Source organism: Vanellus vanellus, assembly GCF_965231255.1.
Source record: "Vanellus vanellus genome assembly, chromosome: 1".
NCBI classification, from domain to species: Eukaryota; Metazoa; Chordata; class Aves; order Charadriiformes; family Charadriidae; genus Vanellus; species Vanellus vanellus.
The window spans coordinates 164,073,379-164,096,387 of NC_138905.1; the positions used below are offsets into that span (position 1 = coordinate 164,073,379).

The 23,009-nt window shown below is 35.8% G+C and overlaps 1 protein-coding gene across 1 annotated transcript in view; it reads left to right on the forward strand.

Moving 5' to 3' along the window:
* The window catches only part of UGGT2 (UDP-glucose glycoprotein glucosyltransferase 2), a gene marked incomplete at its 5' end in the record, with an annotated part of 93,450 nt that overhangs the window by 37,031 nt on the left and 33,410 nt on the right, over window positions 1–23,009 (forward strand). Inside the window, 12 exons of the mRNA XM_082495591.1 lie at window positions 341–491; window positions 1,471–1,590; window positions 5,651–5,736; window positions 9,889–10,024; window positions 11,558–11,689; window positions 13,130–13,294; window positions 13,737–13,860; window positions 13,939–14,037; window positions 15,906–16,000; window positions 18,537–18,743; window positions 20,082–20,213; window positions 22,554–22,681. Of these exons, the coding sequence (XP_082351717.1) occupies window positions 341–491; window positions 1,471–1,590; window positions 5,651–5,736; window positions 9,889–10,024; window positions 11,558–11,689; window positions 13,130–13,294; window positions 13,737–13,860; window positions 13,939–14,037; window positions 15,906–16,000; window positions 18,537–18,743; window positions 20,082–20,213; window positions 22,554–22,681 (1,575 nt within the window). The remainder of the gene's footprint in view (window positions 1–340; window positions 492–1,470; window positions 1,591–5,650; window positions 5,737–9,888; window positions 10,025–11,557; window positions 11,690–13,129; window positions 13,295–13,736; window positions 13,861–13,938; window positions 14,038–15,905; window positions 16,001–18,536; window positions 18,744–20,081; window positions 20,214–22,553; window positions 22,682–23,009) is intronic.

Sequence of the window (23,009 nt, forward strand, 5' to 3'; positions counted from 1 at the left end):
GGCTATATGTTTCCTCCATGCTATTTTCAGGGTTCTGCTGTGATGCAGATTTAGTGCTTGTCTGTGTCTTCATCACTTGCTGCCTGAGTCTCTACACACTTGCAAAGCTTCCTACTATTTGTATAATATGTTAGAATTCCATTTTAAAATAATTTGAAGATGGATAACTGTAGTGTTCTTAATCAATTTTGTTTTAAACATTTGACTGCACAAGAATATAAAAATTATTTTTAATACTAAAAATAATCCTGTCTTAAGTCTTTGAGGTTTTGGTTTTGTGTTTTTTTATGTCATGACAAGAGTTCTGTCTAGATTTTATGCATTTTTCTTCCTGAAAAAGTATCTTAGAGACTCTTAAACTGGAAGGAAAAGTGATGCATGGCCTTCATGAACTTGGAATCAAAGAGGAGATCCTGAGTAAATTTATGCGGTTGCATATACATCCCACAGATGACAGTTATGCACTAGATATTCGTCACTCTTCAATAATAGTGAGTAATTAAACAGTTATTTATTTGAATGTTACATATTTGATGCTATGTACAAGACAGATTTTTTTTTTTTGTAGTGTAATTAAAATACTAGCCATAAAACCACATATATCAATAAGTAGTGTAAATATTTTGGAGGGTGATATCTCTTCAATACATTTTAGGGTTAATTTTCTCTAGCTTATACTTTGTTAAAATTTTAACAAGTAGGATATTTAAAAAAAAAAAGAGGAATCTATCTAGGAGTGGTTGCACACTCATAGCTATCTAGCTATGTAATATCCTTGTATTATGCAAGACTGCTAAATGTACTTTAAAGGTACGGTAATTAAGTTGTGGAGAACTTAAATATTTTGTTTGTAATAGTCCAATTACTTTGATTTGTTTTTTCCCTTCTTTTTCAAAGTTTATGCAGTTTTCATTACAAAGGTTATATGTCAGTGAAAAAGGCACTAAAATAGTAATTTTCTTCACCTGAAAGAACTGCATTTTACTCTTCTGTTTGCCAAGTGTAGACAGGCTTGCACAGAAAAGGTAGAAGAAGAATTTGGCCATATATTAATGAGTTATTTTGTTATATACAAATTGCTCCTGAGGGTTATAGATAAATACTGTATTTGTTTTACAAGGTGGTTATGCTGCGTTACGCACATATCTGTGTGATATGTTGTTATAACCTTTGTATTGTGAAACTAGTTTGCACACTTGAAAAAACGGTTTATTCACATCCTGATACAGAGTACAAAGGGTCTTTTTTCCTTTGCTGTTCATTATTATTTTTATTATGTACTGCAAATAAAAAAACGGAACCGTTTGAGAAGGAAAAAAATCCTAATTTTAGAAACTATTTTCTGTTACTATTTCAAAATGAAGATAAAACAGCTTTCCATGTGTTTTACAATAGCTTTATTTATACACACATTTTTTATTCAGTGGTTAATATGTGGGTTTTTTTAAATGGCTGGCTTTTTTGTTTTAGTGGGTTAATAATATAGAACAAGATCACAGCTATAGCACATGGCCTGCAAGCTATCAGGAACTGCTAAAGCCCACATTTCCCGGAGTTATACAGCAGATTAGACGCAATTTATATAATCTGGTGAGTTCACAGAACTTATTTTTTTTGCATAGTTTATTAATATGTGGACAGACAATTTATTGAAAAATACACATGCTGTATTCATTGTTAACATAGGTTAGAATTTCATGTTTTCTATGTGGGTCTGCTAATAGTTTTTGTTTAGTGAGTCGTATGTGGTTATTAGTCCTATTTGCAGAAGTGGTGTTTCCATCTTTCATCTGTTGACTGTAACAGATCTGGTTTTGGTGAGGTGGTTTATTTCTATGAAACATTCCCAGAATTATAAAGTTAAATTTTACATTGTACAAAAAGGACCTTCTTGGTAACCTGGACTTTCTTTCTAATCAGGATGTAAATACATATATATCATTACATTTTTCTGTATATTTGGCCATGTAACAAAAGGATAACAATAGACAAAGACAGTAGATGTGTACAGGACTACATCATCAAATTAAATTCTTCAAAATGTGTAGGAGTGAAGGGGCATAGGTGAAGTTAACACAGAGACCCTAAAACTGGAGTTCCTGAGCCTGTTGATCATAAGAGCTGAGTATTCTTTATAACAAGAAGAAACTATTTTTACAGTCGATTGATTTCTCAGGACATTTAACTTGTGAATGTCAAACTCAATTAATTGAGATATTCTTTATTGTAGGTGCTGCGATAAAACCCAGTATTTTAATTCCCATGTATTTCTTGGTTTTCAGGCATTGTTAGCAAGCTGTTAATCTTGTCTGTTTATACTGAGCGACCGACTGTATTATAAAGTAGCCTCTTGATTTATTGAAACCCTTCATAGTCACCATTACCATTGGTGAAGTAGCACCATTGCTGAGATTCAGAGACAAAAGACAAAGATGGAAATTTTGCATCAGCAGGCCACCAACCTTTAGAGGAAAGGAGGAATGCATACCCCATTTTAAGACTATTTTAGAAAGTGCTGCCAGTTTTGTGGAAGATTCGCTGCTGGTTTAGGTTTTCTTTTCAAGCAATGAGATTGCTTTTCTGTGTCACTGAAGACTGCCATAAAATAATGAAAGGTCTACTTCCACTGCCTTGATATATAGATGAAAGGAATACATAGGATTAGCACTGAAGAACACAGAAAGCAAGTTATTTCGACCCTGTAAGGAAAAATATCTTGTGAAATCCTTCTGATTTATGGGATAATGTAATAGCACTCTTTAGCCTCTCTGCCCAGGAATTGATGTAAATAAAGTTCTAAATGCAATACGGTTACAGTTTGACAGAGGAATGGAAACTTTTTGTATCTTTTGGAGTAAAACATAAAATAAATCATGAGCTACTCCCACATGATGAATGAAGCACCACTGAGCTTATTTGTAATTTTTGATGAATGCTAGCCTCTAGTGAGTACTTATCTGGGAAAAATGTGAAATATAATTTGCTTAAAAAGAGCACAAAATGAATATTAATCTGGGGAATGGAGGGAAGCTCTGATGTTGCAGCTATAGAGCTATAGCTGCAGCTCCCTTGTACAGTATTGTAATATGTTGACCTGCATGACAACACAAAATTTTTTCCCAGATGACATTTCTGTGTTCAATGCAAAGCATAGTTCCTAGTCACTGAATGAACAAATTCTCAGTATTTCATTTTATCCTCCCCATATAATCAATGGCTTTCTGTCTCCTATGCTATAAAATAGCGGACTTGGGCACAGTTTTGTGGGGTGCTTTTCTATCCCTTTCCATGCTACCTAGACATAATTCACCACTATCAATGAATTTTCTTGATAGTACACTACTGAGAGAAGGTAATGGTAAGTCCTTGTTATAGAGATGATGCACTGAGGGACATAAAGATTTAATTTATAAAGCATATTAATTATGAATGTCTTGTAGCCTAATTTTTCCTGTGTATGTATCATTCTGTATCACTTAGTAAGTTAAGGAAAAAGTTGTTGCTGATTTAAATTGAAATTTAAATTACAAAAGGTAATTGTATGAATCATAGAATAGTTTGGGTTGGAAGATACCTTCAAAGATCATCTAGGCAAACCCCCCTGCTGTGGGCAGGGACATCTTTGACTAGGTCGGGTTGCTCAAACCCCTCTCCAACCTGGACTTGAACACTTCCAGTGATGGGCCATCCACAAATTCTCTAGGCAACCTCTTCCCCTGTAACATCTGTGGTGTTTCACCACCCTCATTTCTTCATATCCAATCTAAATCTACCCTCTTTTAGTTTAAATCTGTTGCCCCTTGTTCTGTCCCTATTGTCGCTACTACTGGTAGAAATCCTGTTTCCATCTTTGCTTAGAATCCCCCTTTACGTAATGAAAGGCTGTGATGAGGTCTCCCTGGAGCCTTCTCTTCTCCAGGCTAAACAACCCCAACCCCCTCAGCCTGTCCTCATAGGATAGGTGCTCCAGTCCTCTGGCCATTTTTGTGGCCCTCCTCTGGACCCACTCCAACAGGTCTTTCCTGTGCTGAGGGCTCCACAGCTGGATGCAGTACTCTAGGTGGGGTCTCACCAGAGCAGAGTAGAGGGGCAGAATCACCTCCCTCAACCTGCTGGCCATTCTTCTTTTGATGCAGCCCAGGATATGGTTGGCTTTCTGGGCTGTGAGCACACATTGCCAGCTCATGTCCAATTTTTCATCCACCAGTACCCACAAATCCTTCTCATCAGGGCTGCTCTCAATCCCTTCATCCTCCAGCCTGTATTGATGCTGGGGGTTGCCCCAACCCAGGTCTAGGACCTTGCACTTGGCCTTGTTGAACCTCATGTGGTTCACATGAGCCCACTTCTCAAGCCTGTCCAGGTCCCCCTGGATGGCAATCCTGTCCCTCAGGCGTGTCAACTGCAGCACTCAGTTTGGTGTCATCAGCAAACTTGCTGAGGGTGCGCTAAATCCCACTGTCCGTGTCACTGATGAAGATATTAAACAGTGCTGGTCCCAGTATGGACCCCTGAGGGACACCACTATCTATCTGGACGATGAGCTGTTGACCACTACCCTCTGTATGTGACCATCCAGCCAATTCCTTGTCCACAGAGTAGTCCACCCATCAAATCCACCTCTCTCCAATTTAGAGAGAAAGATTTTTGTGGGGGACTATGTCAAAAGCCTTACAGAAGTCCAAATAGATGACATCTGTAGCTCTCCCCTTGTCTACTGATGTAGTCAATCCAAGTGAAATGAAGTTCAGTATATGAAAAGACAACCTAAGTACAAGCAATATGTAATAAAAAGTGTATGTTTATAATATAGTGTGAGGCGTGTGTAATATGAAGTAGATTGCATTATGTATTCACAGTTAAATATTGGCACAGTGGTATATAACAGCTGTATTACAGAAATCTACAATTTATCATTTAAGTATAATCTGAGGGGGTGGAAGTGTTTGAAATTTTTAAATTTATTCTGCTGCATTTCAGCTATTCTAGCAAAGTTATGATAAATACTGAGGGGAGTTGCAGTGCAAAGCTGAATAAATAAGTTACCAATGTCATAATTAAATCTGCATAAGGATAATCTACCTTTGCAGACAGATCCTTGTTTTAGATTCTGAGCTGTCTGAAAGATCTGATTTTACACTTCAAGCTGCAGTAAGTGAAAGAATGAATACAAAGATGTGTGAGACAGGAAGGAAGAATTCTTTCCCAATACTCCATTTTTTAATTAAAGTTTTAAGTCAGTATATTCTTTTTGTTGATTTTAGTTTAGTTTTCACAACAGAAGAGAATAAGTTGAAAGATATAAAAGAAAAATCAGCATTAAATACTTTTTAATTATCAAGTTCATTAATAAAAACAAAGTATTGTCACAGAGTCTTTCAAAGGAGAGTAGCGATATTACTTGGTTTGAAGTTCAGTAAACAGTTAAATCCTGTTTTCAATATTTGGTCCAAATTAATTAATTCTGAAGTTATTTTCATTTATGCTCCTAATGTTTTCTTACAATGAATGCTCTAGGAAATTGAAAACAGTTGGGGTCCACAGCTCCTTTGGAAATTCCCTTTCTTATCTTAGATTTTATGTCTGAAAAAAAAATAATAACAGACATCAAGAATAAATAGTGGCCGTATAATATGTTTTTTCTTCTTAGGTACTTTTTGTTGATCCTGTCCAAGAAGATACAGGGGATTATATGAAACTGGCAGAATTATTCTATCATCATAATGTACCACTTAGGTAAGGAAAATTGAAAGTCTTGAAAAGTCCTAAAAGAAGGTTGTTTTCCTTTTTTCTTCATCTTCTATTCTGCAAGGCAAATATGTGAATTCAATTGATGTCCAACGCAACAACATTCTAATAAGATGCATTGGTTACCCATTTGTATTAAGCTTTCTCAGGTATTAAGTATTCTTAAGCAAATAGGTTGCAAGGGACAACACACCTGAGTGTGTGGAAAATGAACTGCAAACTTCTGCTAAAAAATTATCTTGCCAAATAGTCCCACCGGATGCCAATGTGAAGTTGCATTCTAAGCAAAATATTCTGTAAATAAAGCATGATTTGAGGGCATTTTTGAATTTATTTCTTTTAATTGAGGTTGCTTTACCTAATTTTGTTTTTATATAAATACTTGAAGACCACAGTGAGATTATCCTCACCAAGTTTTGAATTTGTAAAAATTAGTTGTCTGAGTCTGAACTAGTCATCATTTGAGAGAGAGACACTTCTGAGGGAGAACCTGTTTGATCTGAGATGCCTACTTTAAGAAAAAATGAGTTGGTCTCAGAAGTACCTATTTATTTCCACAGCTTATTAAAGAAGAGAAGGGTGTCTAAACTCAATCCAAGGTTCAGCAAGATGAATTCCATGTTAAATATTTAAAATCTTCCTGTGAAATAGCTTTTTATTTCCTCAATAAATTACAGGTTTTTCATTTTCCTCTTAAAGTTTACTACTTCTGATCATTGTTTTGGTTTTGTTTTTTTTTATCATTCAATGACAAAAAAAATAATGGAATACAGATATTAGTTATCTGTGCATTTTGTTGCTACCTGGGAGACAATACTGCTCCAGTCCTTGAGGAGAATATACCCTAGAACCTAATTTGCCTTTTCTGATACATAACAGCGTAAGAGCAGCCAAGCTAGGTCAGACTGAAGGTCTATTTAGGTCAGTCTGCAACAAGCCACAAGGAGCTGCCTAGGTAACATAGAAAGATTGGGGCAACCAGGTAATTTGCCTGAGTATTTTTCTGACCTTCATGCATTCAGAGATCAAAGAATTCCAGACCCAAATGTAGTTTCTAAATATTGAGCAACCCTCAATGGGTTTCTCTTCCATAAACTTTTCTCTTTTCCCCTTGAATTCATGTAAAGTTTTAGTACCTACAGTATCCTTTTCCAGGTGTTTTCACAGTTGAACTACATGGTGCAAGTAGAACTGCTCCATTTGTTTTGAGCCAGACTTTCAATAGCTTCATTTACTGTCTCTGTAGCTCTTATAATTGGGAGAGAGACTAAGCAGTCTCTCCCACTCTGTAGATACCAGTCATGATTTTATAAAGCTCTACCGCATTCAACTGCAGTCATTTCTTTCCCTAGGTTACTAGTTATTCCTTGCCTGGAAGCTGTTCCAAAGGTTGTTTTGTTGTCTGAGTTGTCCTTCTCTGAATTTTCTTAGTTTTAATAGAACCCTCTGAGATGAGAGCAGCAGCCACGTACACTGTATTCAAGTTGTGGACAAACCATGGGGTCTACACTGTCATATAATATTTTGCTTTACTGACTTTGCTTACTGTTCCTCTTGTACCCAGATGACACAAGACTTTAAGAAAATTTATTTACAGTCATGAGATGTAAAAATGGGAGAAGCAATTAATTGTAGAACATGGTGCGTCTTTGTGCATTAATTATTTTTATTTTCTTTAGAAAACTTGCTGTATTTCTTACTTTCTTCTGTCCTTTGATCTGATGCACATCTGACTATGTCCGGAACATCCATCTAAACAATTTTATATTGATATGAAAGATTTCATTTTAATTGTTTTAAAATATCTGATGTGCAATGGCTGTCCAGATGAAAAACTGACTTCCTAAGTCAACTCATTGAATTATCGCTTGTAAATATGAAGGTCTTCTGAAACATGAGCTCAGCATTGCAGATTGCCATGTCATTGTAGTTGCTCTCATGTATCATGAGATCAGTAGGGCTCTCATGTTCTTGTAGCAGCTATGGTGGAACTGTACGCTTTGTGGAAATATTTGCAAGATGTGCAGTGTTTTGTATAGCAGAAACCACCTTTAAGTCTCTGTGATGCTCCTTTAGAAAGACTGTGATTTCCTTGTTCTGTCTTACAATTTGCCTCTTTCTGGTAGTTGCCATAATTTTCAAGCTTTCAGCTGACTGCTGTGTATAGAACATCATGCACTGCTGTCGTGTGTAGTCGGGAATAGGCAACAGCTTATATAGCTGTACTTCATAGATGGATGGGATTGTGTAAGCCAGTTAGCACATTATTAAGTGGTTTTGCTTGCAGTTTGGCAGCCAAAGACATCCCTACCTGTAGGTTTGCAAAAAAGTAAATGGAGAGGAGAACAAAGTTGAATAGCTGCTTCTGTAGGAAATTTTTTCATGGAGAAGCTTTGTTGTGCAGTGCTGGGTTTATCTTGGGAGAAGTGACAGCTAATGGTAGAGGATTTTGCTGCGGACCTAGTATTAATAGCATTAGCTGCACATATGCGGGATGATTCAAGTATGTGTTCTGGAAAACTGTGTGAAGTTGATCCCTGAACTGCTGCTACAGCAAAGTATTCACATAAAATCTCCATTTCTGATTCATAAAAATATCTAGTTTTGGCCATCTTCTGCCCATTCCTCTCTCCCGTTATACAAGCGGCTTAATGTTGAAGTGCGGGGGTGGAGGGGAGGGTATCTGTTCTTCTAAGAAAATTTATCAATACCAGACGGTGGAAGGCTTCAAAATCCTTAAAAGGGTTCTGATGGCTTTGTGTTCACAAAATTCCAGGTGGCTGGCAGAATCCATCTTCCTAGTCTTCATCTCTTAATGCTGGCAGCTGTGTTCATGAATACGCATATATTTCTCTTCTGGGGAATCTGTATGTTGTAGCTACGGGTGTACACGGGCTCTGTTCACTTGTGACTGGAAAATTTTCCTTTGAAATTTTTGTACTCTTGTTCCTGCTACCTATTGCTTGTGACATGGCATGCAAGATGCAGCTTGTCTACTCTCTTTCCTTCCTGTTGCTGTCAGAAACTGGCCTGGTGTTTTCTGGTCCAGGTCAATTTGCCAGTCCCAAAGATCCTCAACGGAAGGATCTTTCTTGTCCTTTTCCTATACCAGCTAAGGTGGAACTGACTGTAATGATCAGAACTCCTTTCAAGTAGTGTAGGAGAGACCAGAAGGATCCTCGTTTGTTCTCAGCAGAGAATATAACTTCAAATATCTTCAATTTTAACTCTCCTGGGTCTTCATGCTGTGAAAGACTTTGCGCTTTAGTCATTGTGCCGCTATTTGCAGTCTGTTTCACCAGACTGTCTCATTGCCCAAAGCCTTTATTCCCTGAAGAAATAGAATATTTGCATCAGTGTCTTTCACTTTTGAGCTTTCTGGAGTACATGCCAAACTTTTCAGTGACTTCAAGAGCTACATGTGCAAACGATGATGCTCGATTTAATCAAAATATTTTGTGTAGACAAACAAGTGGCTGTTAGGCTTGAATTTCCCTTGCTATTGTAGAACATCAAATCTCTGTTACACTTCATGCTGTAAAGATAGGATGGCCTGATCAACCCATTTTTTTTCATGACAACAGTATCGAAATGCCATTTTCAATAGGAGTTTTCTCTTGTTTTTTTTTCCTCTCAAGCCTCATATTTCTAGGGCTTTCTTCATTTAATGGAAATGTAGGGAATTGTAGTAGATGTGTTAAAATTGCTGTGAATGGATAATGAATGGTAATGGGAGGGTGGAGAAGCCCCAGAAGGTAAAAAAGGCAAGAGAAGGGCTAGTAAGAATGGCATGTATTGATGACAGGGCATCAAGACCCCAGCATGTCTACATGCAGCTACTCAAGGCTCCCATTTCAGGAAAAAGACAGATTATGCTCAAACTAAATCAAAGACTCAAGGTTAAAAGAGGATGGCAGGAACATAAATGGTGTCATAACCTTTGATCACATAAGGAAAGAAAGGGCTATGAGTAAATCCTAATAACTCTCAAAAATCTTAATTACTGTCATCTTTTTGTGCCTACATGCTGGACTTGAAGATTACTTAAATGCAAACATCTTGTTCTTCTCTGTTGGTATTAGAAGGTATGTGAAACTGATATTGTTTTAAAATCTATGATCTCTTTTTATTTGTTTATAGAATTGGATTTGTTTTCGTTTTAAGTACTAAAGAAGAAATTGATGGAAATGAAGATGCTGGAATAGCTCTTTGGAGAACTTTTAATTACATTGCAGAGGAATCTGACACCTCTCAAGCCTTTACCTCGATAATTAATGTTAGTTCTTTCACAAGAAATCACCTCCTTTTTTTAAAGCTTATTACTTTTCTATATAGTTAGGATTTTGCTACCTTGTGACAACATGATACATTTGCATTTACTTTACATGGAAACAAAGTATTAAAACATGTGTAGCATTGATACACTATAGAATGATTTGCAGAAATATATTCCTCCTCTGGAAACAAACTTGTTCTTGTCATTTTACTGCTCTACAGGCTTTCTTCAAGAACGTAAAAAAGTAGATGCATACCTTACAGCTTTCAGTGTAGTCTTGTGCAAAATGATTCTATACTATTTGAGTTAACGTGATGTGTCTTTGTGTTCTGTATCTCTTGGAGAACACGCATTTTAATGTCACTTTGGCAATCCTATTAACTTTGAAACACTCTTGGTTGTTCTCTGGTGTAGAAAGTGAAACAGAGTAAGATAAGTTCTTTTTTGGTCATGTTTGAGTTGTTCATGAGTTTAGAAAACTTAAATATTTCAGGATTGCAGCTTAATGAATGAGCCAGTTTTTCTGTGTGAGAGAATGCAGGTTCGTGTAAAGATGGGAATTTCAGAGACAAGAGGTGAATGGAGAGAAGTAAAGTGAGCAGTCTACGTGAAGACTCTGCAGGCACTATTATATCAGAGAATATGGTATTAATGGATAACATATTTTCTTACTTTTGTTTTCTATTATTCTGTTCAGTGCCTAGAAACTAATGTCATGGGCAAACTCAGAGAGCTTAAGATTAAAGGAATTGAAGTAACTGGGAGTACCTTGGAAAATAAATAGAAATCTAGAAGTGTTAGGAGCTGACACGCATCCATGTCTATGATCCATAACCAGATCACAAAACATTAATTTACAGTGTGCCTTTTAAAATGTTGTGTTCCTCTATTTACTTTGTTTCATAATATAAAAAGGAGGGGATGATAAATACAATTACAAGATAACAAAAATAGAATCAATAAAATAAAGGTTTGAGATATTCAGTCCTGTAGAAACAAATGTGCTGTTCCTCATTTGAAAAGAGATGGATGGAATAATTTTCACTTCAAATTTCTTTTGTATGTTTGATGAAAGTAATAAAATCTGATGCTATGAAATAAAATAGCATTAGTAAGGAAAAATTACCACTGTAGGAAAAAGTATCAGTGACTAATTCAGGCTTGGATTCACCCCATATAGGTTCAGGGAACTACCCATGGTTAGGTAGTTTGTAGTAAGAATTTAGATTCCTTCTTTAATCAGCGGAGAGAAATAACCTTTCACATTCAGCTCAGTGTATTTACTTTGCCACTTCAGATTTAGACTATAGGTATAATAATAGATTAATCTCTGATGAAAAAATGAACATTTGTGCAATGGTGGTAATTACTAAAGCAATATAAAACCAGCAGTATAGCAATAAAAGAATATAAAAGTATACTGATATAAAAATTACTACAGCACTGTAAAAAGATGATGTTTATTTACTTTTATTAAATATGATTGAAAATTTATGACATTTTACTTATTTCTTTCTGTTATAATTTTTATAGATGTACCATGAAGTGAAAGATGGAAATGTTCTAACAGTAAATCATGTGAAGGATATTCTTAGAAGCGAATACCCTGACGCAGATGCTCAGAGTATACTAGGTGTTCATTCTGAATACGATAAAGGGAGGAAGGTATGTTGAGAGCGAAGTGGTAAGAATTATTGCTGTACACAATTCATTGCATTTGCCGAGCTGAAAGATTGCTAATTGCTAAAGCAAGTAAATACAGTGTCTTTGAGTTAAATTTTTCTTCAGCCACCATTCAGGTATTAGCAGAAACGTTGAAAGGATTTCTGCATTACTACTCACAGTATAAAAAAAGCCTGCTGCTTTCAGGAGCACAAGTGTTTTTTCTAGTAAGCGTGTCAAGGAGTCTCTCTCGCCCTGCAGATATATTACCTGTATCTTCTGGGTGAGGAGCTGAAGCCTGTCTTCTAGGCAAATCATTGTTTCCTTTAATTGTGCTTTCTGGTTATAATTTCCTTTGGGAAAGACCGCTATGGATTTTGATTGAAAGGCTGTAGAGAAGACATTTTTATCTATAATTGATTACGGAGATAATTTTCTGCAAAATTACATGTAAAAATAGTTTTCCTTCGTGTTTCTTCAGCCATGCTGTCTATACAATCTTGTGTTTCTGACACATGCCATCCATTTTTTTTGTTTCCTTTTTAAATTGGTTGTATGGAGGGTATTATGTTCCTTTAAAAAGGTGCATCTGGGCAGCCAGAAAAAAAAGGTGCTGTTTGCCTTATGCTGCCTGTTCCTCACTGAGTTTCACGGAGGCCTTGTAAAGAACTGCAATTTGAATCTGCCCTGGAAACAGCTGGATACGCTTAGGGGAGGAAAGCTTCCCACAGAGAATATTAAAGGAAGAAAAGTAGACAGAGACCCACCAGGAGGAATCCCCCTGTATAAGCAGGGATTATGAGACTGTGGTGAAGATCAGGGAGGAGACAGAGGAGGGACAGAAAGATGGATGCATAGATACTGCCATAGAGTTTGTAGCCATCCAGAAAGTGACACTGAAAGAGAACATGAAAGGGTACAGAATAGGAAGGAGGGATTACTTAAAATACGTTTTAATCTCTATTTGTCTCACTGAATTTTCTGTTTGGGGAAAAAATTAGCCTGTTCTGCTTTCTTATCAAATAAGGCTTGGCTTCTGAACACAAAAGCATTTTGAGGGGCTTGGGGGTGCTGTCTTCAGGGAAACGGTCTAGGTTGATCCACCTCGAACTGTGACTGTCTCGAAGTCCTTCTCCAATGTTATTTACTTTTATGCTAAGAATATTAAGCAAAATAAAATAATATTTCTCAGCAAGATGATAAAGCAAAAGTTTAAAATCCCATATATAGATCTATAATTTCTTTTGTCATTCTGTTTGAGAAATGAGTCCTGTGTGTCCCATTTGGTTTCCAAACTTCCTCTTTTGTCCCTGCTACTCATGAGAAGGTATGACAGTGAATAGAGCTTGGAGAGTAGAGTTCATTGTCCCTTGATATGAGTTTCATCTTTTGCTACAGTCAGCCACAGTCTATTTAATCCTGTGATATTTCTGATATGATCAGGCAGGAGCAACCTTTTATAAAAAGACTGGCCTGGGTCCATTGCCTCAAGCTCTGTTTAATGGCGTGCCCTTTAACAGAGAAGAGATGGATGCTGCAGAGTTAGAGACAGTTATTCTTCAGAAGATTATTGATGCCACCGGGTTCTTCCAGAGGGCAGTGTTCATGGTATGTTCAACATTTCTGAATGCATGCAGGATGAAATATTTGGCAGTGGATTGTTTGAGTCATGTTTATATATTATTTTTTTATAATGACATGGCTTGAAATAAATAACATGACAACTGAAATTACATTATTACATTCATTTGCAGCCATGGTTCTGGAACAGTATATTTAGATTATATGAGGTTGAAGGATCAGCTAAGTATATAGCAATCATATGGAATTTTTTAACCAGAAACTGAGAATGTACTGCAGTTGTTCATTGAAAAATGTGTATCTGGTATTTTGACATACTGTCTGGGTGATATTTATACATTTTTGACTTAAAATTGTCCACAACTTGGTGTATATAGAAGATTTAAGCTCAGTTGGAAGATTGTACAAATACTTGGTCTTTGTGTAAAATTAAATCTGTACTATTATAGTTTCTTTTCTCTTACTACAGGGTTTGTTAAATGATCATATAAATGCAATAGATTTTCTTATGGATCAGCACAATGTAGTTTCCCGTATAAACCCCACTATTCTTGGAGCAGAAAGAAGATACATACATTTCAGATCCATATCTGGTAACTACTTTTCTTGGATTGGCTGTTGTTATGATTTTCCTTTTTAAAGTCTAACATGTTGTGTTTTACATTTTGCAGTTCCATTTGATGTGGAAGACTTCTCTACTTTCTCCTTTTTGGACTCACAAGATAAAAGTGCTGTAATTTCAGACAGCATGAAGTATTTAACAAAAAGGGGTATATTAATTTTGCATATGGCTTATATATATATAAGGGTATTAAAAATTGTTGAAATTTACAGTAAATTTATAGTAAAATATCCCAAGTAAATAAGTATCCCAAGGATACCATGTAAATAAGTAAATTTTCCAATATTCCAGTATCTTCTTTCAGGAGCCAGATCATATCATAATAGTACTATAAATAATAAATAAATAAATATCGTAACAGGATGGTTATTTTAAATTTTGTAGTTTTGAAGTGGAATGAATGTCATGGCTAATTGTTTTTTGTTTTAAAGACATGAAATTAAAAAGTAGGACTTTTGCAGCTTCAAAAAGAGACTCAGTTTTCATACTGACATAGTTTTACTTGAGAATATTAAAAAGAGTATATTCAGTTTTCAAGTGACTCTTATTTGCAGCATTATCAAGACTTTGTGATAGTCTTTGATATCTATACCAAAATCAAGCATTTCTACGATTTAAGAGATAATTGGTTTCAATTTTTATTTGTTAGCATTCAGTATCTCTATTTTTTCGTCTAGTTGGTTGTTTAATTTTGGTATCTGAGTCTTTGTCTTTCTGTAGAAAAGAAAAAAATACATATATTCTGATGGTTTGTACATTTTACTCACTAAAATGCACAAATTATTGTACACTTCAAATATTTTTTTGATGTAAAATATACTTATTGCATATGCAAGTGCTTTCCCTCTGAGTTAGAAGAAATGGTAATTACAACAGTGGGGCCTAATACTGCATAGAATTTTGCTTAAGTTTGTTAACATCTAGGAGTAGATGGTTAAAAAGTGGTCATTTACACCAGTCCATCAAGGAACAGAATAATCCTGTTAGCAGAGTGCTATGCTTTCAGTAATTATTATGTGGTGTTAAGATAGTTTTTATTTATTCCATTATCAGAAATGCTGTATACTTAAATTTCTTTGGAATAAAACTGTTTTACTGTATTTGGTTCTCCATCTACAACCACAGGGACATCCCAGCTAGTTGTCAAATGATGACTGCCTTTCAGTCTGCAGGCTCATTTCTCAGATTCACATATCTTCTGTAAAACCCATAACTTTGAAGCTGGAATCTACATTTCAAATCTCTGTCCCCAGTGTGTTTCTCTAGACCCCAATAACACTTAATCATAACCTCTTCCTAGAATCTCACCAGAACCTTGTAAAATTCCCATCTAAATGTGTTACCTTTTAAGGGATATTTGATAGATCTGAGTAGACTGATATTCTTCTACAGATAATTTTCCAGAATTTTTCACGTACCATTGCTGGTCTATGAAGAATAAAGAACAGGAGGCTATAGACCAGGAAAGGGGGAAATTTTCTGCATATACACCTGTACTATAGTTTACTTTCTTTGGGCTGTATTTGGTATATTCCCATTTGTGTCCAGAAATTGTAAGTTTTGTCTTGCCTTTGGTGGAAGGACTATCCCTTTGCTGCTGGGGAAGGTGAGATGTCTAACTCAGGCATTCTTGGAACTACTTGATTCTTTTCATTTCTGGCTGTATGACCAGCCTCCATCAAATAAGCCTTCATTAGGGGTTCACAAGAAACCTCTAGTAAAGCAGGTCTTCTTAATTGGAGATAGCTTATTATTTAGGGCCTTTTTGTTTCAATGGTACAACAATGAATGGGCTATTTTAGTGACTCTCTCATATCTACATGTAAAGTACCTTTTAAGAATTTTATTTCATTTCAGAGCACAAAAGATTCTTCTGTGGCAAAAATTAGTCTTAACCGTTGAAGTCAACAGCCAGACATAACGTAAACTTCAGAATCTCAAACAGAATAAATTCATTATTCTTTACTTGTGAGAAGATTCTCCAGAATGTAAAGCACAATTATCTTTAATTTTCAGATGAAGATGCATTATATGCTGTTACTATCTGGATTATTGCTGATTTCGATAAGCCAGCTGGGAGACGACTGCTTTCTAATGCCTTGAAACACCTGGTGAGTTTCTAGCAGATTTTACTAAAATAATTATTGTGGATATGTTCTTAACAACACTGTGCACATTCAAAAATTATACTCTTAAATAAAGTAATAACAATATTTTTTGTGGGTCAGGTGCAGGCTTATGAGGTGGTACTTTCATTTTACTCCACTCTCCTGCAGCACTGACATCTTGCAGGCCTGTAAGTGATCATTTGGATCATGGACTCCTGACACAGGAGACAAACTATGACACTGTGCATTAAAAGGGTGAATTTCTTCCCAGTATGCAGTTCTCCAGTACCATATGGCATAACTGGCCATGAAGTGACCATTTTTCCATGTACTGTTTGTACGCTTCTGAGACAGATTACAGGCATTTTTTTATTTTAATGTTCTAGGAGGATCATCTACATTTATGAGGTTTGCTTATTTTTAAGTTCTTCAGTATTAATAGTAGAATTTAAGGTACACAAGTAAATGTCATGAGCATATAAACGACAAAATATCCTCAGTGTCAGGGAGTTTAGAAGAGTATTTAGGCTGAAATTGGGAAAATACCTAAGTTTAATAATCAGGAATGAAACAGGAACCATCCTAAGTGAAGTACAAAATCACTATGTTGCAGAGAACACGTGATATCAAATATGTCCTAAAAATAGGCTTAAAAAACTGCAAGGAGGGATATGCAGTGCAAGTCCTTGTTACAGAAAAAACATTTCATTTATCTGACTGCTAGATCTGTGACCCAAGCTTGACAGATATATATTCCCACTGCAGTTTCACTATTTTCGGCCTTCAGTGAGGAAAATATGCCATAGTTCGCCACTCCAGGAGTTGAGAACTGTCTAGGCAAATCCCCATGTGTTAGTGAGGATAATCTAGGAAAAGCGTTAGAAAAAGCTGTTCTGAACAAAGTTTGTTGAGTCTTCTATGAAATAGCAGTTTAATTGATTATGTTCATAGATTTGATTTATTTAAACCTAATTTCCGGTTGTTCTGCTTGGTCTGATGATTTCCAAGTTTTGTGACAAACAAAAATATAGTATTTTTTTTAAAGTCCATTGATTTGTACAGAGATTCTCTGCTCCTTTCTAGTGCTTTTTGTCTGTTGGGTCAGGGTTTACTAGAACTTCTGATAGGTGCAGAACTGGCACAGACACCTCTTGCGTGTGCAAGAATCTGGGAGGGGAAGTGGCCGAAGGAAACTCACTTTTAACTATTTCAGCTAATATATATTATTTTGAAAGCTACTAATGTATTTTAACGTCGTTTGAAAAAAGTAGAGAAGTCTTGGCTAGACTTCTGGATGTCATCTAGTTCAGCCTCCCACTCAGAGCAGTACTATTGCCATCATTAGATCAGGTCAGCTCTAGCTTTGCCTAAAGGAGTCCTGAAAATTTCCAAGGAGGCGACTCCATCCCTTCCCTTGATAATTTGCTCTGGTGTTGCACTGCCTTCCTCATGTAGCTTTTCCTAATGTCTGCCAAGCTAAAATCCGCGGCCAATACCCCTTGTTATACTGTTTGCCACTACCAAGAAGAGTTTGGCTCTGTCTTGTTTTTTAATCTCCTTTCGGTAGTTGTTGGTGGCTATTAGGGTTCTCTGTAGCCTCCTCTTTGCCAGAGTGAGCAAGCCCAGCTTCTTCAATTCTTCCTCATGGGCCTCTGACCATTTTGGTAGCCGTTTGCTGAAGCCTGTCCAGCATCTCAACATCTTTACTGCACTGGGGTGACCAAAACCAGGCACAGCAGTCCAAGTGCAGCCTCACAAGTACCCAGCAGAGGAGAATAAGAACTTCCCTTGATTGGCTTGCCATGTGTCTCCGAATGTAGCCTAGTGTGCTGCTTGTCATCTTTCCAGTGAGAGCACGCTTCTCAGAAACAGTTTAAAGTACACATTTTCAAGCTTTCAAATAAGTGTTTTAACAAAACTTTTCTCAAGGGCTGCAATTTAAAGTTTGCTTTTTAATACATTGAATACCAGTGATTTCATCCCTTGTTTTTGTATTCTTTACTGTAGTAGAGTCCATTTGCCATTTCTTTAGTTAGTGACACTATTTGGTCCTACCTTAGAATCATCACTCTCTAGTAAAATACAAGTGGCATCACCAATTTTAGCAAGTTAAAGATTTTCCTGCTGATTAAGATTAAAGTGATAAGTGGATAAATCTTGTATTTATTTTATGCTTAGTTTGATAGTTTTTGAAAAATAGAAAAACATCTACAAAAACAGTTCTGAAGTCTGTAAATGAACACTTGTGTATGTCCTTTGTTAAAGATACACTTGTGCAGAATGCTCAAAGGCAATTGTTCTATTTAAAAAAATCTTCTGTTTAAAATATGTATTACAGAATAGGTAAATCCTTACTAATAACATTTTTACTCCTAGTTGCAGTTCTGAATTAGACATTGATGTATGTTTTCTAAAGACAAGTAGCTGCAAAAAATTAAATACTTAAGGGCATTTCACAGAGTTATAATAGATATGAATACATTAGGAAACAGCAGATGGAACTGTAAAATTGTGTATTATTCTGTATTTTTCTTTGCAGAAAACAAGCAGTCATACACGCATTGGGATTTTGAACAATCCTTCATCAAAAATAAGGGAAGATAACACAGCCATTGCAAGAGGAATTTTAACCACTTTTCTAACCCAAAGCAACAGCAGCTTTAAAAGTTTCCTAAGTAAACTCACTAAGGAAGAGACAGCAAAATCCCTTGCTGCTGGAACTAAAATTGCGAAGTTCCTCACCCCGGTGAGTACAAACTGGATCAGACTACTTCCTTTTTCATTTTACATATATTTTATTGTAAAGAGATGTTGTTGAGATTAACAATGTTTGGCTAAATGCTGTGAAGTTTATAGCCCTTACACAATTTCTGCTCAAGCAGATTTGTATTTTTGACAACTCTTATGTGATGAAGAATAGAAAATGTCTCTAAAGGAAGAAAGTACAAGAGTACTGAAAAATATAGAGAACAGACACTGGGTTATTGTGATCAAAATAATTTTTAATTGTTTGGGGTTTTTTCTAAAGCTCTCAATTAAAATTACAGTATTAATGTTTGTTAAGAATTAAGACTTCAAAACTAACTATTTTTATCTTGCTGATGTGGTTGTGAGCAGTAATAGGCACAGACGGAAGCAGTTGAGGTTAATGAACATTGTGTACTTCTGGCCAACGTATTCTGGTGTGCTTCTATGAAAATTCCTTGTTTTAAAATACAAATCTTTCTCATTTCGTAGTTTGCACGTAGAACAGAGCTGAGTTACCAAATAACAGCTGCAAACTACAGCTTTTGTTGCAGAAGGAGCTGTAAATTGTAGTGTTTTTAAGGAGGAAGATTTGGAAGACTGAGAACTCCATATTGGAAAATTAATTCATTGGTTTGGGTCATGCTCTTATTTCATTGTCCAATAGATTTTGAAAGACGTACAGGTAGCTGATTAAGCAGTGCATACATGTTACTAAATTTATTTTGTTATATTAATTGTATCTGAATGAATCTATTTGCGTAGTCTGTGTATTTCTAATGAAGAAATACATATCAGTAGAGTGTGATGTAGCAGGATAATGTTAACAATGAGATACAGTGCCATTGTAACCCTGGCAAAGTTCCACCATTTTTTCCCGCTTTGAACTTTGATTTGTTACTTGTCTTACTGGATGACGTCGGCCTCCCCAAAATGTGTTTAAGCTGTATAAAATAACCATATTCAAATTGCTGTTAGTTTTTTAGAGTAATAAGAAAATTTTTTATACCTTTTTCCTAAAGGTGAGAATACAGTTCAGTAGTTAACAGTGTGTTATTTTTTCATGCAATGTTGTGCTGGATCTTAGAAAAAGTGTTTAACCTCAGGCTCAGCTTTCCTCTCATTATTCACACTTGTCCAAGGGTAAAAGCTGCACACTAGCTAATTGGGAGACCGTGGCTCCACACAAATAGTCATATTACTTGCATTGAACCTGAGGGCGTTGCTTTATTTTGATTTCAGGTTACCACATAACTTAAAAATCTTTGCTTACCTCCGCTGTTACAAAATTTATTTTTGCTTAGTCATTCTACCATCTCATACTTTACCTTTGCTTTAGGGAATGGATGATGATGCTTTTGAGAAGAAGTACAACACTTTAGGACTGGATATAATTAAAACCCACCAGATGTTCTGCCAGGAGGTCCTTAAGCTGCTTCCTGGGCAAATGGCTGTTGTGAGCAATGGCAGGGTAAGAAAGAAACTAAGTAATCTCAGTCTTTTTGTAGGTATTTTTTACTTCCTAGAACTTCAGTTTCAGGCTAAAGAAAATGCACTATATTGATGTCCCACTTATTCAGCCTGTTGATAGGGAATTATATGACTGTTTGCCTTGTTTTTTGTTTTACTCCTCATTTGTTTATTAGCTCCATTCCATTGAAGCTACTATGTACTTATGTCATTCCCACAGCTATTTAAGATTTAATCTGACAAAATTCTCTTAATAGGTTAATATTTGATGTATTATTAATGATATTTAAGAATAAGTTTTGATCCTGAAGTTACCTATATTTTACACATTTGTGATAGGGTAAGCTACAGAATGTATAATAAAAAATAAATTACATAATAAATTACAAAATACATTATATTAAATATACATTACGTAGATAACAAAAAATAAGTTACAGGAGGGCCACAAAGATGATCAGAGGGTTAGAGCACCTCTCCTATAAAGACAAGCTGAGAGTTGAGGTTGTTCAGCCTGGAGAACAGAAGGCTCCAGGGAGACCTTATAGCAGCTTTCCAGTACCTAAAGGGGACCTACAAGAAATCTGGAGAGGGACTTTTTACGTGGGCATGTAGTGACAGGACGAGGGGTAATGGTTTCAAACGGGAAGAGAGTAGATTTAGAATAGATATTAGGAAGAAATTTTTCACTGTGAGAGTGGTGAGACACTGGAACAGGTTGTCCAGGGAAGTTGTGGAGCCCCCATCCCTGGAGGTGTTTAAGGCCAGGCTGGATGGAGCTTTAGACCCACCACCTGGAGGCCTTTTTAGACCACCTGGTCTAGTGGAAGGTTTCCCTGCGCATGGCAAGGGGGTTGGAACTATATGATCTTTAAGGTCCCTTCCAACCTAAACCATTCTATTATTGACTAGTGTGATATTTCAAACTCTAAAAGCTCATATTTTTTATAAATATTGAATTGTTCTGTAGTCCTAATTCTTGATGTTCAAATAAAAGTATAGGTGTTTTGTTGTTTCAATTTATTGTATGTATAATCTGAAACCAATAGCCTTCATTACAGTGTGGCTGTAGATGAACTGTGATTAAAAAATACAATATTGGGTTCAATATTTAGTACTTGTTAATGACAGTCAATACCTTACATTACAAATATAATTCATACAAACTACTCTGAGTTAAGTCTTTTCTATTTTCTATTTATTACTCTACCATTAGAGAGAAATAGATACTATGTTGGCATCTCATTACTGGAAACTCTCTTTAAATTGTGTTAATTGCTCTCTTGCATCCGAAATGGCTTCTGAGATACAACTGAAATACCACTAACAAACTCACAGAAAGTGTTTTTGTTGATGAAGCACAAAAGAATTGTGTTGGCTTTTTAGTGTCAAAAAAACCACATTAACTAAATATGCAATGATATTTTATAAATGGTTATTCCTGTGTTCCGTGCCAAAAAAAAGGTCAAATAATGTCATATTTTATGTTTTGAGGAAACAAGTTTCTTAAAAATACTTGGACAAATTTGATAATGTATATTCATCTATGTGAAAGTGTGTTTTCACTTTTAAAAAAGACATGGGATATTCTTAATTTCTATCCTTGCTGTTTCAGCACTGAAGTTTTGTTTTTATGAGGAAATATTTTTTTTTCTAATTATTACTTCTACAAAAGCAGTGTGGTATTTCATAATCACACTATGGTTTTCTCTCTCTCATGCATCATTATTATTAATAAAAAATTCAAAAGTGGAGTTTTGTTAGATAACCTCTCATTTTTAGGAAGCAGTTGAATTTTGGGAGAAAGGCATTGAGCACCAAACTTCCATCATGACATTCCACATCCTGGGAGCCCTGCAGGCTCTTGAAGTTGACTTGGGTCAGTTTAGCCTGGTAGACTATAAGTAGGAAATCCGTACAACATCCTCAAAGCTATGTTCTAGGACTTCAAGGCACCTTCTTTTTCTTCAGACACCAAAAAAAACCATTGTAGCTCTGGGTTTTGTCTCTGCATATCCTGCATTTCTTATCCTTTGCTCTTTTCTTCCTTTCTATCTATTCTGCTTCATCTGAGAAGCCTTGAGAAGTTAAAATTGTATTCGCAGAATTAAACAACTAAAGAGTGCGATAGTCAGACAGTAATATTAATTTCAGTTTAAAATAACGTACTTTGTGTTACTACACAGTTTAGTACTATATAGGTAATAATATTGATGTATATAGGGCTGGGGGTTGCATATTGAATATTGTGCATTCATTTGAAATATTAGTATATTTTTGCTTACAGAAGAAACTTTATTGGAACATTGTACGCTTAGAAACATTTTTTTCTCTATCTAAGGTTCTGGGTCCTTTAGATGAAAACGAATTCTATGCAGAAGACTTTAATTTGTTGGAAAAAATAACATACAGTACTTCAGCGGAGAAGATTAAAGCTATTGTCAAAGAGATGGGAAACAGTAGTAAAAGGTAAATTTTTTTTGTATTTTGAGGCTTTATGATATACTGCCTTGTTTATTGCCTGTGACAAATTAATAATCCTTTTGCATGGAAGATATGAGCAAAGGTTCAAATATATAGTCACAGTACTCTTCATAATATATACTCACGTATGTACACTCTACATGCACTTAAAGTGTTCGGGTTTGTGCCATATATTTGCTGTCCTCTTACTTAGCATCTGAGTACTTCTACATAGGCAGGTTTAACAGTCCCTCATTTCCTTTTTAGTATTTCCCTGACAGACTTAGTATACATACCTACTCAAACCCTTGCCCTGTTTTCCAGAAGAAATGGC